Genomic DNA, 17,877 nt, shown 5'->3' on the forward strand with positions numbered 1-17,877 from the left:
CTGTTCACCAAACTTGTAAAGTTCAATTTATGGACCCAAGCCCAGTCCCGAGTCACCTGCACTCCCAGATCCCTAAAGTGGGTTGTTGCCACTCGAAATGGCAACCCCCTGCCCCCCCCCCCCCCCCCCTCAGCTCCTGCCCCTGGAGAAGACACTACAAAATGCTCACTTTTCCTCAAATTTAACTTGCAGTTGAAAAAGTCCTGAATCTCCTAAGCAGTCCCATTAAGTCCTCCACTGAGGAGCCTGGATTAGAAATATATAACAGCAGATAATCAGCATAAAGGGATGCAGATTCTTGATGGAATCCTGATGAGCCCTCTTCTGGTTGAATTGACCAAAGGACCACTGGTCTGATTTAGACCAAGTTCAGACAGCAGCAAAGGCTATTGGAAGTTGCGAGCAATATTATTTTCATTCCCATACCTTCTTTTGAATCTCATCATTATCTCAATGATATCTGGGATCATTCCTATAACTTGGTGAATCCTCATATCTGGCCTACGTATAATAATAATCTTTATTGTCACAAATAGGGTTACATTAACACTGCATTGAAGTTACTGTGAAAAGCCCCTGGTTGCCACACTCCGGCGCCTGTTCGGATACACTGAGGGAGAATTCAGCACCCGGAGGAAACTCACGCAGACACGGGGAGAACGTACAGACTCCGCACAGTGACCCAAGCCAGGAATCAAACCTAGGACCCTGGTGCTGTGAAGTAACAGTGCTAACCACTGTGCTACTCTGCCGCCCCGATGTCAAGGGTTTCAAGTGCTCAGTTGTACAGTAATATTTGTGTAAAATTTCTTTCAATGCTCAAATCCTAATGAAAAAATTAAAGTTCTGAGTTTTGACTTTTGGGGACCTCTGAATAGAGTTTTGGCTTTCACAGTCTATAACAGGGTACCACTGACGTTACTAACCAGAAACTGTGAACGCACATTTGACCTAGACCAGGAATAAGCATGAACCTCTTGGCCACCAATTTCATATCATATCATAGAATTTACAGTGCAGAAGGAGGCCATTCGGCCCATCGAGTCGGCACCGGCTCTTGGAAAGAGCACCCTACCCATGTTCAACACCTACACCCTATCCCCATAACCCAGTAACCCCACCCAACACTAAGGGCAATTTTGGACACTAAGGGCAATTTATCATGGCCAATCCACCTAACCTGCAGATCTTTGGACTGTGGGAGGAAACCGGAGCACCCGGAGGAAACCCACGCACACACGGGGAGGATGTGCAGACTCCGCACAGACAGTGACCCAAGCCGGAATCGAACCTGGGACCCTGGAGCTGTGAAGCAATTGTGCTATCCACAATGCTACTGTGCTGCTAATTTATTAGCACAAATGTGCAGCCAGACTTTAAAAATCTAACTAATGGAGATGTGTTGGTGACTATTTTTCCCCCCCCACCCATAGTTTTTCTGGGTTACTTAATTTATCAAAAAATATAATTGCATTCAGTGGACCATCATCAGTTGAAACGGACCATCAAGCATCTATAATTTTTCTAATAGATTACAGTTCTGCTTTGGAATTGCAAAATAATTTTGACGTTTTATCGACAACCAACTGGACAAACTACACTAAACATTTTGCAGGTTGGGTATCTTGGTATGGTTTCGTTACAGTTATCTCTAAAGGGATTCGAACAGGGACATACCTGACAGAATATGCTGGCTGCACTTCGTGTGGATTTCTTCGATCAGACCAGAATAATAACAATCTATCAAACATTGGCTCAACGTCAACTACATAGGACTTTCCTTCTGGAAATATTCGAAGAATACCACCATCAACCTGAAAAAAATGCATAAGTTTCAATAGATAAGCTAAGAAATATCCCATTTGAAAGGCAATTCTAGCATATTTAATCGTAATACACTTTGCTACAATAGTTTTTATGATTACTATTATCTAAAGAGAAACAATGGCTGAAAGTTAACAGAAGTAAAACAACAAGTACAATGAAAACCAATCTAAAGTGCTTTTAAATAGAAAATATAATATATTCCCATTATACATAAAGACATGGGTCATAGCCTGAAATAAGTACACAGTCTTCTAGCAAGAGTAATCAGCCATAGCAAGCGCTGGCAGATCTCCAACTCAGATAGAGCCTGACAGTATAAGCATTGGCAATATGCAAGTTATCACGTTTTCAAAATAGCTTGATCTTTTCTGGTCGTCCATACATAGTGGGGAAACTTTTAGGAATGCTGCAATATTGGCGGTGTGCCCATCCTGCTTGGCCAACACTGCATTCAGCAACTAAGAAACTTGCACGTTCAGAATTTCCTTGGTGGGCTGCAGGCGCCAAATAGAACATGGAGTAGGAGTAGTCCACTCAGTCCTTCAAGCATATTTTGCATTCAATAAAATCATTTTATTGTTTTACAGGATGTGGGCGCCGCTGGCTAGGCCAGCATTTATTGCCCCAACCCGAGCTGCCCTTCAGAAGATGGTGGGGAGTTGCCTTTTTGAACTGCTGCAGTCCCAGATACTCCTGTTTGGGAGGGAATTCCAGGATTTTGACCTAGCAACAATGAAGGAACAGCAAAATGTTTCCAAATCAGGATGGTGAGTGACTTGGATGGGAACCTCCTGGTTGTGGTAGTCCCATGTATCTGCTGCCCATGTCCTTCTAGATGGTAGTGGGTTTGAAAGGTACTGCCAAATCGTGACTGATCTGATTGTGATCTAAACTCCACTTTCCTGTCTCTTTCCTATAACCTTTGATTCTGTTGTCTATCCAAGAACTACCTAGCTCCGCATGAGTAAATTCAATGACCCAGCCTCCACTGCTTTCTGGGGAAAGAATTGCACATCCTCTGAATGGAAAAAAATTCTCATCTTAGTCTTGAAAAGGAGACCTCCTATTCTTAAACTGTGCCCCCTAGTTCTAGCCTCCCCAACCAGAGGAAATATCCTCCTGATATCCACCCTGTTAAGTACCCCTCAAATCTTCAGTAAGATCATCCATCATTTTTCTAAACTTCAGTGCAGATAGGCCATACCTATTTAACCTTTCTTCATAAGATAAATCCTTAATCCCAGAAATGAGTTGAGTGAACCTTCTCCAAATTGCGTCTAATGCAATTATATCCTTTTTCAAACAAGGAGACCAAAACTGTACATAGCATTCCTGACATGATCTCACCCAGGCCCTGTACAGCTGCAGTATTTCCTACTTTTATATTGCATTTTCCCTGAAGGAAATGCCAACATTCCATATGCCTCCCTAATATCTTGCTGTACTTGCATACATTTGTGATTCATGTACTAGGTAATCCTGATCCATCTAGACCATTGGGCTCTACAACCTCATCATTTGAAGAGTATACTACTTTTCTATTCTTCCTGCCAAAGTGAACAAGATCACAATTTCCCACATTATACTTCACCTGCCATATTTTTATCCACCTGCCTATATACAGTCTTTTGCAGATCCTTTACCTCCTCTTGACATCTTATTTTCCTATCCATCTTAAGTGTCATCAGCAAATTTACAGTACACTCCGTTCCTTCACAAGTGGGCACATCACTGCAGCCTGTCACTTCAGTGAGGAGGAAGATCATCCAGCCACTGAACGCCAGCTGGCATGGCATATTTGGGATGCTGTGTGTGCACACACACATGCAACTTTACAGTAATGCTGCTCTTCCTGGCCCACAAAAAAATTTAGAAAACATGAAAGTGACTTTTTTAGGGGAGATCTCCAGCAGTCTTCAACACCTGGAGAAAGAAAGAAAGTGGAACTGGAACGCAACATGCATGCTTTACACATTTCAGCTTGAAATTTTCAATTAGGATCTTTACAATAGGCACAGGATCTTGGTTTACACAAACAACCTCTTGCCTTTTTGAAAGTTGTTTGAAGCTGGCAAATACAAGCACAAGATCCTCCTCAGATTTACAAATGTCAATTGTTTTGAAAGTGAGAAATGGACGGTCGGCAACTGAAAGGCTCCCCAAATAATAATAATCTTTGTCACAAGTAGGCTTGAAATTGTGAAAAGCCCCTAGTCGCCACATTCTGGCACCTGTTTGGGTACACAGCGGGAGAATTCAGAATGTCCAAATTACCTAACAAGCACGTCTTTCGGGACTTGTGGGAGGAAACCGGCAGCACCCGGAGGAAATCCACACAGACACGAGGAGAACGTGCAGACTCCGCACAGATAGTGACCCAAGCCGGAATCGTATCTGGAACTCTGCACTGTGAAGCAACAGTGCTAACCACCGTGCTACCATGCTGCCCCATGTGCCATTTCATGAACAAACAATGTCATCTGAACAAAATGGGATATTAAAGTTAGATTACCTGATCACGTTTTGTCCTTCTTTCTATTACCATGATCATCACAAGGATAGTGTGATTGGTTTTAAAACATTCAGCAACACTAGGATTGGTGATCGGTACACACTGTGCAAGGGTAAAATACTGATGACAATCTCTAACTTAACTTTCCTGATTTCGGCTGCATTTTTCCCTGCAGCAATATAATGGAAATCAAAGTTTCAGCACGGTGTGTTGGGGCAAATGGGTTTTAACCAAGATATCATGAATCGTTAGCTCCTGAGTTGATGCATTCAACCTGTGTTACCATCAAATAAATTGTTTACTGTATGATGCAATTCAGAACTGTATCCAACACTTTCAAAATAGTCTTGAAAGTACAGTTGCTGATGCAGCTACTTATATGACACAACATGAAAATGAAATGAAATATGAAAAGAAAATCGCTTATTCTCACAAGTAGGCTTCAATTGAAGATACTGTGAAAAGCCCCTAGTCACCACATTCCGGCGCCTGTTTGGGGAGGCTGGTATGGGAATTGAACCCGCACTGCTAGCCTGCCTTGGTCTGCTTTAAAAGCCAGCTATTTAGCCCTGTCCTAAACCAGCCCCAAAATGAATAATAATAGACCTTTTTAATAACTTTATAAGTCTGTTCCGTTTGAAAGTGCTGTCTGAAATAATACAAATAAAATCCGCATAAACAAATTGTTTAGAGCAGCTTTCTTCCAATTTTCCGAGGAGGAAAGGAATATTTCATACCTTTGCATCCCAGTTTTTATTCAGGTAATAAATACACGTCACACAACGACCATCACCAGTTGGGTTGTCAACATGTCGAACATACCCTGTCCCATCCCCTGGGTAGCAGGCTACCATTGCCTGAAAAGGAACGGAAAAAAGTTTACTTGCAAGCAATTTTTCTTCATTATTAGTTATACATTAGTCAGCAACAATGTATGGATAGAATCATAGAATAGTTACAGCACATAAGGAGGCCATTCAACCCATTGGGTTTGTACCAGCTCTTTGCAAGGGCAAAATCAGCCAATCCTACACCCCTGCAAACTTCTTCTCACTTCAGGTGCTTATTCAATTTCCTGTTGTGCATTCCTAACCACCCGCTGTGTAAAAAAGCTGTTAATCGTGATTTTGAGCCTTTAGAAACTCCTTTACAAGATTATTAATTAGCCCTTTTTCATTGCTCAACACTTAGATCTAAAATAGCCTGTTCTTGAGGCTAGAGGCTCCCAACTGATGTGTTGCGGCGGCTCCACAAGTGTGCCACAAAATAAGATTCAAAATGATTAAACATTAATGAAAATAAAGTAAATTTAATCTTAGTTTTCAGCTCCACAGTTTGCAACTCCAAGTCACAATGTATCTCAGGCCTCCCATACATGCACCGGCTGGGAATGAGGCACACATGCGCAGAGTTCGGATTTATATTGGCAAGGCGCATGTGCATGGGCCTAACCATTGTAAAAAATCAGAACTGCGCATGTGGCCCCTTCATGGCTGGCGCATGCATAGTTCAGATTACCAACATAAAACACTCCAAACCACATTATGTGCAGCCCCTTCCCTAGCTGAAGCATGCACAGGAGATCCCAGGGTCTTTGGGAATTGATGAACGGTTGCCACAATCTGGTGAACCCCTGAGCCGAACCCCTTAGTGCAAACTTTATCCGTTCCAGTTTTATAAACCCTGCCATGTCGTTTATCCAGGTCTCCACGCCCGGAGGCTTGGCTTCCTTCCACATAAACAGTATCCTTCGCCGGGCTACTAGGGACGCAAAGGCCAAAACATCAGCCTCTCTCGCCTCCTGCACTCCCGGCTCTTTTGCAACCCCGAATATAGCCAGCCCCCAGCCTGGCTCGACCCGGACCCCCACCACCTTTGAAAGCACCTTCGCCACCCCCACCCAGAACCCCTGCAGTGCCGGGCATGACCAAAACATGTGGGTGTGGTTTGCTGGGCTTCTCGAGTATCTCCCACACCTATCCTCTGCCCCGCAAAATTTACTGAGCCTTGCGCCGGTCATATGTGCCCTGTGTAAAACCTTAAATTGTATCAGGCTAAGCCTGGCGCACGAGGACGAAGAGTTTACCCGACGTAGGGCATCTGCCCACAGCCCCTCTTCAATCTCTTCCCCCAGCTCTTCCTCCCATTTTCCCTTCAGCTCATCCACCATGTTCTCCCCCTCGTCTCTCATTTCCCTGTATATATCGGACACCCTACCATCCCCCACCCATGTCCCTGAGATCACTCTATCCTGAATCTCCTGCGTCGGGAGCTGCGGGAATTCCCTCACCTGTTGCCTCGCAAAAGCCCTCAGTTGCATGTATCGAAATTCATTCCCTTGGGCAACCCATATTTTTCCGTCAGCGCTCCCAGGCTCGCAAACGTCCCGTCCAAGAACAGATCCCTCAGTTGCACAATCCCAGCTCTCTGCCATGCTCCAAATCCCCCATCTATTCTCCCCGGGGCAAACCTATGATTATTTCTTATCGGGGACCGCACCGAGGCTCCCGTCATTCCCCTATGCCGTCTCCACTGCCCCCAAATTTTCAGTGTTGCCACCACTGGACTTGTGGTGTATTTCTTCGGGGAGAACGGCAGCGGTGCCGTGACCAGTGCTTGTAGGCTGGTTCCTTTGCAGGACGCCATCTCCAATCTCTTCCACGCCGCTCCCTCCACTTCTCCCATCCACTCACACACCATTGAAATATTGACGGCCCAATAGTACTCACTTAAGCTCGGTAGTGCCAGTCCCCCCCTCTCCCTGCTACGCTGCAAGAACCCCCTCCTCACTCTTGGGGTCTTCCCAGCCCACACAAAACTCATAACGCTTTTCTCGATCTTCTTGAAAAAAGCCTTCGTGACCCTCACCGGGAGGCACTGAAACACAAAAAGGAATCTCGGGAGGACTACCATTTTGACCGCCTGCACCCTCCCCACCAGTGACAGGGGCACCATGTCCCATCTCTTAAAATCCTCCTCCATCTGTTCCACCAATTGTGTTAAATTAAGCCTATGTAAGGTTCCCCAACTCCTGGCTATCTGGATCCCCAAGTACCGGAAATCCCTTGTTACCCTCCTCAGCGGTAAATCCTCTATTCCCCTGCTCTGCTCCCCCGGATGTACCACAAACAATTCACTCTTCCCCATGTTCAATTTGTATCCCGAGAATTCCCCAAGCTCCCCGAGCGTCTGCATTATCTCAGGCATCCCTCCACCGGATCCGCAACATACAGCAGTAAATCATCTGCATACAATGATACCCGGTGTTCTTCTCCTCCCCTGAGTACTCCCCTCCACTTCCTGGAGCCCCTCAGTGCTATGGCCAGGGGCTCAATTACCAATGCAAACAGTAACGGAGACAGGGGACACCCCTGCCTCGTCCCTCTATAAAGACGGAAGTAGTCAGACCTCTGCCTGTTCGTGATCACACTTGCCACCGGGGCCCTATATAGCAGCTGTACCCATCCAATGAACCCTTCACCGAAACCAAATCTCAACACTTCCCACAGGTAGTCCCACTCGACCCTGTCAAATGCTTTCTCGGCATCCATCGCCACCACTATCTCCGCCTCCCCCTCTGGTGGGGGCATCATCATCACCCCCAGCAGCCTCCGTATGTTCGTGTTCAGCTGTCTCCCTTTAATGAACCCAGTTTGATCCTCATGGACCACCCCCGGGACACAATCCTCTATCCTCGTCGCCATTGCCTTGGCCAGGAGCTTAGCATCTACATTTAAAAGGGAAATGGGCCTGTAGGACCCACACTGCAGCGGGTCTTTATCCTTCTTCAAAAGTAACGATATTGTCGCCTCCGACATAGTCGGGGGCAACTTCCCCCTTTCCCTGGCCTCATTAAAGGTTCTCGTCAAAAGCGGGGCCAGTAGGTCTATATATTTCCCATAAAATTCCACCAGGAACCCATCCGGTCCTGGGGCCTTCCCCGCCTGCATGCTCCCAATCCCCTTTACCACCTCCTCCACATCAATCTGTGCTCCCAGTCCCGCCCTCTCCTGCTCCTCCACCTTCGGGAATTCCAGCTGACCCAGGAAATGCATCATTCCCTCCTTCCCTTCCGGGGGCAGAGCCTTATACAACCTCTCATAGAATATCTTAAACACCCCATTCACTCTCTCCGCTCCCCGTTCCGTCTCTCCCTCCTCATCCCTCACCCCACCTATCTCCCTCGCCGCTCCCCTCTTCCTCAATTGTTGGGCCAGTAACCGACTCACCTTCTCTCCATACTCATACTGCACTCCCTGTGCCCTCCTCCACTGTGCCTCTGCCTTACCCGTGGTCAGCAGGTCAAATTCCACATGTAACCTTTGTCTTTCCCTGTACAGTCCCTCCTCCGGTGCCTCTGCATATTGCCTGTCCACCCTCAGAAGTTCTCTCAGCAATCGCTCCCTTTCTTTACTCTCTTGCTTTCCTTAATGTGCTCTTATGGATATCAGTTCCCCTCTGACCACCGCCTTCAACTCCTCCCAGACCACTCCCACCTGAACCTCTCCATTGTCATTAAGCTCCAAGTACCTTTCGATACACCCCCTCACCCTTAGACATATCCCCTCATCCGCCAACAGGCCCATATCCATTCTCCAGAGTGGGTGCTGTTCCTTTTCCTCTCCTACCTCCAGATCTACCCAGTGTGGAGCGTGGTCCGAGATGACTATGGCCGTGTACTCCGTCCCTGTCACCTTCGGAATCAGTGCCCTTCCCAGGACAAAAAAGTCTATCTGTGAATATACCTTGTGAACATGGGAGAAGAATGAGAACTCCTTACCTCCTAGGTCTGATAAATCTCCAAGGGTCTACTCCTCGCATCTGCTCCATGAAGTCCTTAAGCACCTTGGCCGCTGCCGGCCTGCTCCCGGTCCTGGACCTCGACCGGTCCAGCCCTGGATCAAGCACTGTATTGAAATCTCCCCCCATTACCAACTTTCCCGCCTCCAGGTCCGGGATACGCCCCAACATACGCCTCATGAAGTTTGCATCATCCCAGTTCGGGGCGTACACGTTCACCAGAACGACCGCCTCCCCTTGCAGTCTGCCACTCACCATCACGTATCTACCCCCACTGTCCGCCACTATGATCTTTGCCTCAAACAGTACCCGTTTCCCCACTAAAATAGCCACACCCCTATTCTTCGCATCCAAACCCGAATGAAACACCTGTCCCACCCATCCTTTGCGTAGTCTGACCTGATCTGTCAATTTCAGGTGCGTCTCCTGCAACATAACCACATCTGCCTTTAATTTCTTTAGGTGTGCGAGTACCCGCGCCCTTTTAATCGGCCCATTCAGCCCTCTCACGTTCCATGTGATCAACCGGGTTGGGGGGCTCTTTACCCCCCCCCCCTTGTCGACTAGCCATCCCCTTTTTTACCCCAGCTCCTCACCCGGTTCCCACGTACCCGTATATCCCACCGACTGTGCCCTCCCGTCTTGACCACCCCGCCCCATAACAGCTCCCCCTTCCCCTTAGCAGCAGCAACCCAGTTAGCTCCCTCCCCCCCCCCCCTCCGCTAGATCCCCCTCTAGCCTAATTACACCCCCCATGTTGCTCCCAGAAGTCAGCGAACTCTGGCTGACCTCGGCTTCCCCGTTTGCCCTCGGCCTCTCACTGTGCGAGGCCCCCACCTTCCTGCGTCCCTGTTCCCGCCATAACTACCATAGCGCGGGAACGAGGCCCGCGTTTCCCACTCAGCCCCGCTTTCCTACCCACCGGCGCCCACAGTTCCTCATACTCTCCTCCCCCCCCCCCCCCCCGCCCCCCCCCCCAAACGAAGGGAAGAGAGAAAATTTACAGGATTAAAGAGTTAACAATTGAAAAATCATCCCCCCCCCCTTCCTCGTCCCACATAGTCATCCCACCACTTTGTCCCAGAAGCTCTTTCTCTCGCCAGACTATTCCAGCTTCTCGTCCACTATGAATGTCCACGCCTCTCCTGCCGTCTCAAAGTAGTGGTGCTTCCCTTGGTATGTGACCCACAGTCTCGCCGGTTGCAGCATTCCAAATTTCACCTTTTTGTGAAGCACCGCCTTAGCCCGATTGAAACACCTCCGCACTCCAATCCTGGTATACGCGGATCACCGCGTTCTCCCACCTGCAGCTCAGAGTTTTCTTCGCCCATCTTAGGACCATCTCTCTGTCACTATAGCGGTGAAACCTCACCACTATGGCTCGAGGTATTTCTCCTGCCCTTGGTCTTCGCGCCATAACTCGATAAGCTCCCTCCACCTCCAAAGGGCCCGTCGGGGCCTCCGATCCCATTAGCGAGTGAAGGATCGTGCTCACATATGCCCCGACGTCCGCCCCCTTTGCGCCCTCGGGAAGACCCAAGACTCTTAAATTCTTCCTCCTCGAATTATTCTCCAGGGCTTCCAACCTCTCCACACGCCTCTTGTGCTGCGCCTCGTGCGTCTCTGTCTTCACCACCAGGCCCTGAATTTCATCTTCATTTTCAGCAGCCTTTGCCTTCACGACCCGAAGCTCCAGCTCCTGGGTCCTCTGCGCCTCCTTTAGCACTTCAATCGCCTGTAGCATCGGGGCCAACATCTCCTTCGTCAGCTCTTCCACACAGCGCCGCAGGAACTCTTGTTGCTCCGGGCCCCATATCGAACGGCCACCTTCCGACGCCATCTTGCTTCGAGCTTCCCTTTCTTGCCGCTGCTCCGAAGGATCCACTGCAATCCTGCCGCTATCCTCTCCTTTTTCCATCAATATCCGGGGGGGATTCCCTTCTATTTCACCGCACAGTGATTTTGGCCGTTTAAAATTGCCGTTGGGGCTCTTATCAAGAGCCCAAAAGTCCGTTCCAACGGGAGCTGCCGAAACGTGCGACTTAGCTGGTCATCGCCGCACCCGGAAACCGGAACATCTTTTCTAACAGCACTGTGGGTTTACCTACACTACGTGGACTTCAGCTGTTCAAGGTGGCAGCTCACCACCACCACCACCATCTCAAGGGCAATTAGTAATAAATACTGGTCTAGCCAATGACACCCACATCCCATGAGCAAATATTTTCTTTTTAAAAACATTTTCCGGCCGCCACACATCGCCTGCACTGCAACTTGGTGCTGAATTAATTATTTTACTGATTAGATTTTAATTAATGACTAGTCCTGCCTGTGCTAATATTATTTCAATATATGTTCTACATACCCCGATTGGAACTACCTAGGTTAAGATAAGACAGAAACATTCATCAGCAAATCAGTTTTGCTATTATTACTAAACATTTCTACTAATAAAACCTCACAATCACTCGAATTTTGAAAGGTAAATTCGAAAAATGCTCACCAATCAAACTACCCGTTTCCCTGGGATGTCACTATTCGCTTTTTTCTCACTGTGGCCGGTCTGTTCTATTATCTTTTAATCTTTATCGCCACATTCCGGCGCCTGTTCGGGTACACGGAGGGAGAATTCAGAATGTCCAATTCGCCGAACAAGCATGTCTTTCGGGACTTGTGGGAGGAAACCGGAGCACCCGGAGGAAACCCACGCAGACATGGGGAGAACATGCAGACTCCACACAGGCAGTGACCCAAGCCGGGAATCGTACCTGGGACCCTGAGTTACCGTCTGGAGCCATGGATTGGATAACTCTTTTAGATGCTGCTGTCCGACTCCGGATCTTTCTCACTTCTGCTTTTAGGCACTGATGTCTATCTTGGGGTCTTCTCACCCGCTCAAAAAGTACTGCCGTCTGTCTCCAGGTCTACCTCCTCGCTTCAAGCAAAGATATAGCTGTTGCAGCTCTGTTACTTGAACAGAACATTGTTTAAACTAGTATGACAGAGGGGGTGGGTACCAGAGCAATAGGTCAGAAGGTGAAAAACTTAGGAACTTGAGGGAATAGGGCCAGTATGGCTCGGAGGAAGAGCAGACAGGGAGATGTTGCTGAAAATAGCGGGACTGGTGGCCTGAAGTGCATATGTTTTAATGCAAGAAGTATAAGAGGTAAGGCAGATGAACTTAGAGCTTGGATTTGAACTTGGAACTATGATGTTGTTGCCATTACAGAGACCTGGTTGGGGGAAAGACAGGATTGGCAGCTTAACGTCCCAGGTTTTAGATGTTTCAGGCAGGATAGAGGGGGATGTAAAAGGGGTGGAGGAGTTGCGCTACTGGTTAAGGAGAATATCACAGCGGTACTGCAGGAGGACACCTCAGGGGGCAGCGAGGCTATATGGGTAGAGATCAGGAATAAGAAGTGTGTAGTCACAATGTTGGGGGTTCACTACAGGCCACCCAGCAGGAGATAGAGGAGAGATAGGTAGACAGATTTTGGAAAGGAGTAAAAGCAACAGGGTTATTGTGATGGGAGACTTTAAGTTCCTCAATATTGACTGGGACTCACTTAGTGCTAGGGGCTTGGATGTGGCAGAGTTTGGAAGGAGCATCCAGGAAAGCTTCCTAAAACAATATATAGATAGCCCAACTAGGGAAGGGGTTATACTGGACCTGTAATTGGGGAATAGGCCCGGCCAGGTGGTAGACGTTTCAGTCGGGGAGCATTTCGGGAACAGTGACCACAATTCAGTAAGTTTTAAAGTGCTGGTGGACAAGGATAAGAGTGATCCTAGTGTCAAGAACAAAGAACAAAGAAAAGTACAGCACAGGAACAGGCCCTTCGGCCCTCCAAGCCCGTGCCGACCATGCTGCCCGACTAAACTACAATCTTCTACACTTCCTGGGTCCGTATCCCTCTATTCCCATCCTATTCATGTATTTGTCAAGATGCCCCTTAAATGCCACTATCGTCCCTGCTTCCACCACCTCCTCCGGTAGAGAGTTCCAGGCACCCACTACCCTCTTGTAAAAAACCTGCCTCGTACATCTACTCTAAACCTTGCCCCTCTCACCTTAAACCTATGCCCGCTAGTAATTGACCCCTCTACCCTGGGGAAAAGCCTCTGACTATCCACTCTGTCTATGCCCCTCAAAATTTTGTAGACCTCTATCAGGTCGTCCCTCAACCTCCGTCGTTCCAGTGAGAACAAACCGAGTTTATTCAACCGCTCCTCATAGCTAATGCCCTCCATACCAGGCAACATTCTGGTAAATCTCTTCTGCACCCTCTCTAAAGCCTCCACATCCTTCTGGTAGTGCGGCGACCAGAATTGAACACTATACTCCAAGTGTGGCCTAACTAAGGTTCTATACAGCTGCAACATGACTTGCCAATTCTTATACTCTATGCCCGGCCAATGAAGGCAAGCATGCCGTATGCCTTCTTGACTACCTTCTCAACCTGTGTTGCCCCTTTCAGTGACCTGTGGACCTGTACACCTAGATCTCTCCGACTTTCAATCCTCGAGGGTTCTACCATTCACTTTGTATTCCCTACCTGCATTAGACCTTCCAAAATGCATTACCTCACATTTGTCCGGATTAAACGCCATCTGCCATCTCTCCACCCAAGTCTCCAAACAATCTAAATCCTGCTGTATCCTCTGACAGTCCACATCGCTATCCGCAATTCCACCAACCTTTGTGTCGTCTGCAAACTTACTAATCAGACCAGTCATGTGAGAGTACCTTTAAGAAATGGATGTTTATAAATGGGTGCGTATATAAATATCTGTAGTGAGTACCTTTAAGAAATGGGTGTTTATAAATTGTTATGTATATAAATATCTGTAGTGAGAGTACCTTTAAGAAATGGGTGTTTACTACTGAAGTGATGTCAGAGAGTGGGTGGAGCTGGGCTGTCTGTCAGCTTTTTACTTTCGTTTTGAGCAGGCTGCAGGGTGTGTTCTGGTTTCGTTTTCAGTGTTGGAGCTGAAGACAGACCAAGCTGGTGTACTGCTGTTCTCTCTGCCATCAAAAAACTATCTCTTGATCATTTGGTGAATTCAGAATTATAAATGTTCAGTAGTGAATGTAAACCTAATATGCTTCTGTTTAAAGGTGTTTTTTCCGTCTTCTGGATATTGTGTGGGAAGTTACAAAGGATTACTTAGTGTTGTATTCTTTGGGGGTTATATTTTAATTAATGGTTGCTAAGATGTTCACTGTATGTTTTAAAAAGGTTAACTTGAATTCATAAAATAAACATCGTTTTGCTTTAAAAAATACGTTTCTAATTCTGCTGTGCCACACCTATAGCGTGGGTCGTGTGCTCCTCATACCACAATCTATTAAAAGTTGTGGGTCAGGAGAACTCCATGATACACTATGGGGTTCTTTAAACTCTGGCCCATAACAAATTGGGGGCTCGAGGAGGATAAAAGTCTATCTATTGGATTGGCTTAGTGAACTTAAAGACAGTGAGGGGTGAGCATATTGTGGTTGCTTTTCAGGTGTGGTATTTTAATTTAAGTAGGGAGTGTGTTGTGGAGAATGGCTCTTTCAGAGGCTCTGAAGTTTTTGGGGGTGGAGACGGTCACAAGTAGTATCTTACGGACAGTGACTAAAAGCAGACTGTGAGATTTGGCAAAAACATTGCAGTTAACATTACCTGACAAAATGCAAAAAGATGAGGTAATTATGGTGGCGGCTAAGCATTTAAAGTTGCCTGAGATACAGTCTGACTCATTGGAAATAGCAAAGATTCAGTTGCAAATTAAACAAATGGAACATGAGAAAGAATTCAAGACGAAAGAGAGAGAGACGAAAAAGAAAGGGAAAGAGAGAGAGAGGAAGAGAGGAAAGAAAGGAAAACAGACAGAATAGCCCTGGCAGAACAAAAAGAAAGAGAAAGGGAGATACAAATCAGGGAAAAAGCTTAAGAGAGAGAGTTTGAACTTCAGAAAATGACCATGAAACATGACAGTCAGTTAAAATTTTCAGATGTAAATGGAAACGTACAGTTGGAGAATAGTGATGAGGATAGGGAGAAAGAGAGTCAAAGTCGAAGGCTTGGTGGGAATCTATTTAAATATGTCCAAGCATTGCCAAGGTTTGACGAGAAGGAGGTGGAAGCCTTTTTCATTTCATTTGAGAAGGTAGCTAAACAAATGAAATGGCCACAGGACATGTGGATATTACTGATTCGAATAAAGCTGATAGGTAGGGCTGAAGTGTATGCATCACTATCAGACGAGGTATCTGAGTCGTATGAGGAGGTGAAAAAATCCATCTTAGGTGCATATGAATTAATGCCTGAACCCGACAGACAAAGGTTTAGAAATTTAAGGAAAGAATTTGGTCAAACATACATGGAGTTTGAAAGGCTCAAACAGAGTAATTTTGAGAGGTGGATAAGGGCTTTGAAAATAGACCAAACGTACAAAGCTCTCAGAGAAATTATACTTTTGGAAGAGTTTAAAAATTCAATTCCTGATGTAGTGAGAATTCATGTGGAAGAGCAGAGGGTTAAAACTGCGAGATTAGCAGCAGAAATGGCAGATGATTATGAATTAGTTCATAAATCGAAGCTTGGTTTCCGACATCGGTTTCAGCCTGTGAGGGATAGAAACTGGGGACATGAGAAATACTCAAGTGGTAAAGGTAATCTGATGGGAGATAATAAGGAGAGTGTACCTCAGATTAAGAAACAAATCCAGGAGGGTGGACGAGACATGAAAAATGTCAAATGTTTTCACTGTAATAAACTAGGTCATGTAAAGTCACAGTGCTGGTGGTTGAAGAAAAGCACTGGGAAGGCTGATGTGGTAAAACAGGATAAGACAGTAGGGTTTGTTAAAGGGGTAAAGGAAAGCCCAAGTGAAGCGAAGGAGGTGCAAAAGATTGTACAGCCTGATCAACAGGCAATTGATAAGCAGGTGCCAGATCTCTTTAAAGAATTTAATTGTGTGGGTAAAGTTTACTCATGTGTATCAGGAGGAGCAGGTAAAGAAGTCACAATTTTAAGAGATATGGGAGCTAGTCAATCTTTAATGGTAAGAGATGAGGAGTTATGCAGTTTGGGAAGAATGTTGCAAGAAAAGGTGGTAATATGTGGAATTCAGGATGAGAAGAGTAGTGTTTAATTATATAAAGTAAGGTTGGAAAGTCCAGTGAAGAGTGATGAAGTGGTAGTAGGAGTAATAGAGAAACTATCTTGTCCAGGAATACAGTTTATCTTGGGTAATGATATAGCTGGATCGCAGGTGGGAGTAATGCCTACTGTGGTTGTTGAGCCAGTGCAAAATCAGACAACTGAAGTGTTGAAGGATGAATATCCTGGGATTTTTCCGGATTGTGTAGTAACAAGGTCACAAAGTCACAGGTTAAGACAAGAGGAGAAATCAAAGAGTGAAATTATCAGAAATGATTTTTGATCAGTTGAAAAGGAACAAGTTCAGCTGGAGGTTGAGGCGAATATTTTTAGTTCAGGAAAATTGGCAGAGTTACAACAAAAAGATACAGAAACAAAACGGATGTATCAGAAAGCATACACGGAATAGGAATGTACATCAGTGTTATTAGCGTAAAAGTGATGTCTTGATGAGAAAATGGAGACCTTTACATATGCAGGAGGATGAAAAGTGGGCAGAAGTTCATCAAGTAGTATTGCCGGTAGAGTATAGAAAGGAGGTGTTGCGAGTTGCACATGAGGTTACAGTGGGAGATCATTTGGGAATAAAGAAAACTCAAGCTAAAATCCAGAAACATTCTTATTGGCCTGGACTACATAAAGATGTAGTTAAATTTTGTCAATCAGGTCACACATGTCAAGTGAAAGGGAAACCTCAAGCAGTGATAAAACCAGCGCCTTAATACCCATCCCAGCATTTGAAGAACCTCTTACAAGGGTCCTATTTGATTGCGTAGGACCGCTTCCTAAAACAAAAAGTGGGAATCAATATCTTTTGACGATAATGGATCTGTCTACTAGGTTTCCAGACGCCATTCCAGTATGTAATATTACAGCTGAAAAGATTGTGGAGGAGTTACTTAAATTCTTTACTAGATATGGACTACTCACAGAAATACAATCGGATCAAGGATCAAATTTTACCTCAAGTTTATTCAAAGAAGTTATGGATAGTTTAGGAATAAAACAATTTTAATCAACTGCGTGCCATCCAGAATCGCAGGAAGGGTCAGAAAGGTGGCATCACACATAAAAAGACAATGTTGAGGGCTTGTCACGATTATCCAGAGGATTGGGATAAAGGAATTCCATTCGTACTGTTTGCAATTAGGGATGCACCTAATGAGTCAACCAAATTTAGTCCCTTTGAACTAAATTTTGGTCATGAGGTAAGAGGAACACTGAAATTGATTAAGGAAAAATTGGTGAGTGGGAAATCGGAAATTACATTATTGGATTGTGTGTCAAATTTTTGGAAACGATTAAATAGAGCAGGTGAATTGGCTAGATAACATTTAAAAGTTGCACAAAATGTGATGAAACGGGTAGCGGACAAGAAATCCAAAGTTTGTAGTTTTGCCTGTGGAGATACAGTTTTCGTATTGTTACCATTGGTAGGTGAACCTTTAAAAGCTAGGTTTGTGGACCTTATCAGATTGAAAGGAAATTAAGTGAGGTGAATTATGGATAGAAGGACGACTCACCGAATGTGTCATGTGAATATGTTTAAAAGGTACTTTGAAAGGGAAGGAGAGAAAAAGGAGAAGG

General features: G+C 45.8%; 1 protein-coding gene across 2 annotated transcripts in view; it reads right to left on the reverse strand.

Moving 5' to 3' along the window:
• The window catches only part of egln3 (egl-9 family hypoxia-inducible factor 3), a 108,700-nt gene that overhangs the window by 19,031 nt on the left and 71,792 nt on the right, over positions 1-17,877 (reverse strand). For both annotated transcript variants that reach the window (XM_072488547.1, XM_072488556.1), the window contains exons 2-3: positions 5,077-5,196; positions 1,678-1,814 (exon numbers count right to left, since the gene is read on the reverse strand). In XM_072488547.1, coding sequence (XP_072344648.1) covers positions 1,678-1,814; positions 5,077-5,196 — 257 coding nt within the window. The remainder of the gene's footprint in view (positions 1-1,677; positions 1,815-5,076; positions 5,197-17,877) is intronic.

This window comes from Scyliorhinus torazame, chromosome 2 (assembly GCF_047496885.1).
Source record: "Scyliorhinus torazame isolate Kashiwa2021f chromosome 2, sScyTor2.1, whole genome shotgun sequence".
NCBI lineage: Eukaryota > Metazoa > Chordata > Chondrichthyes > Carcharhiniformes > Scyliorhinidae > Scyliorhinus > Scyliorhinus torazame.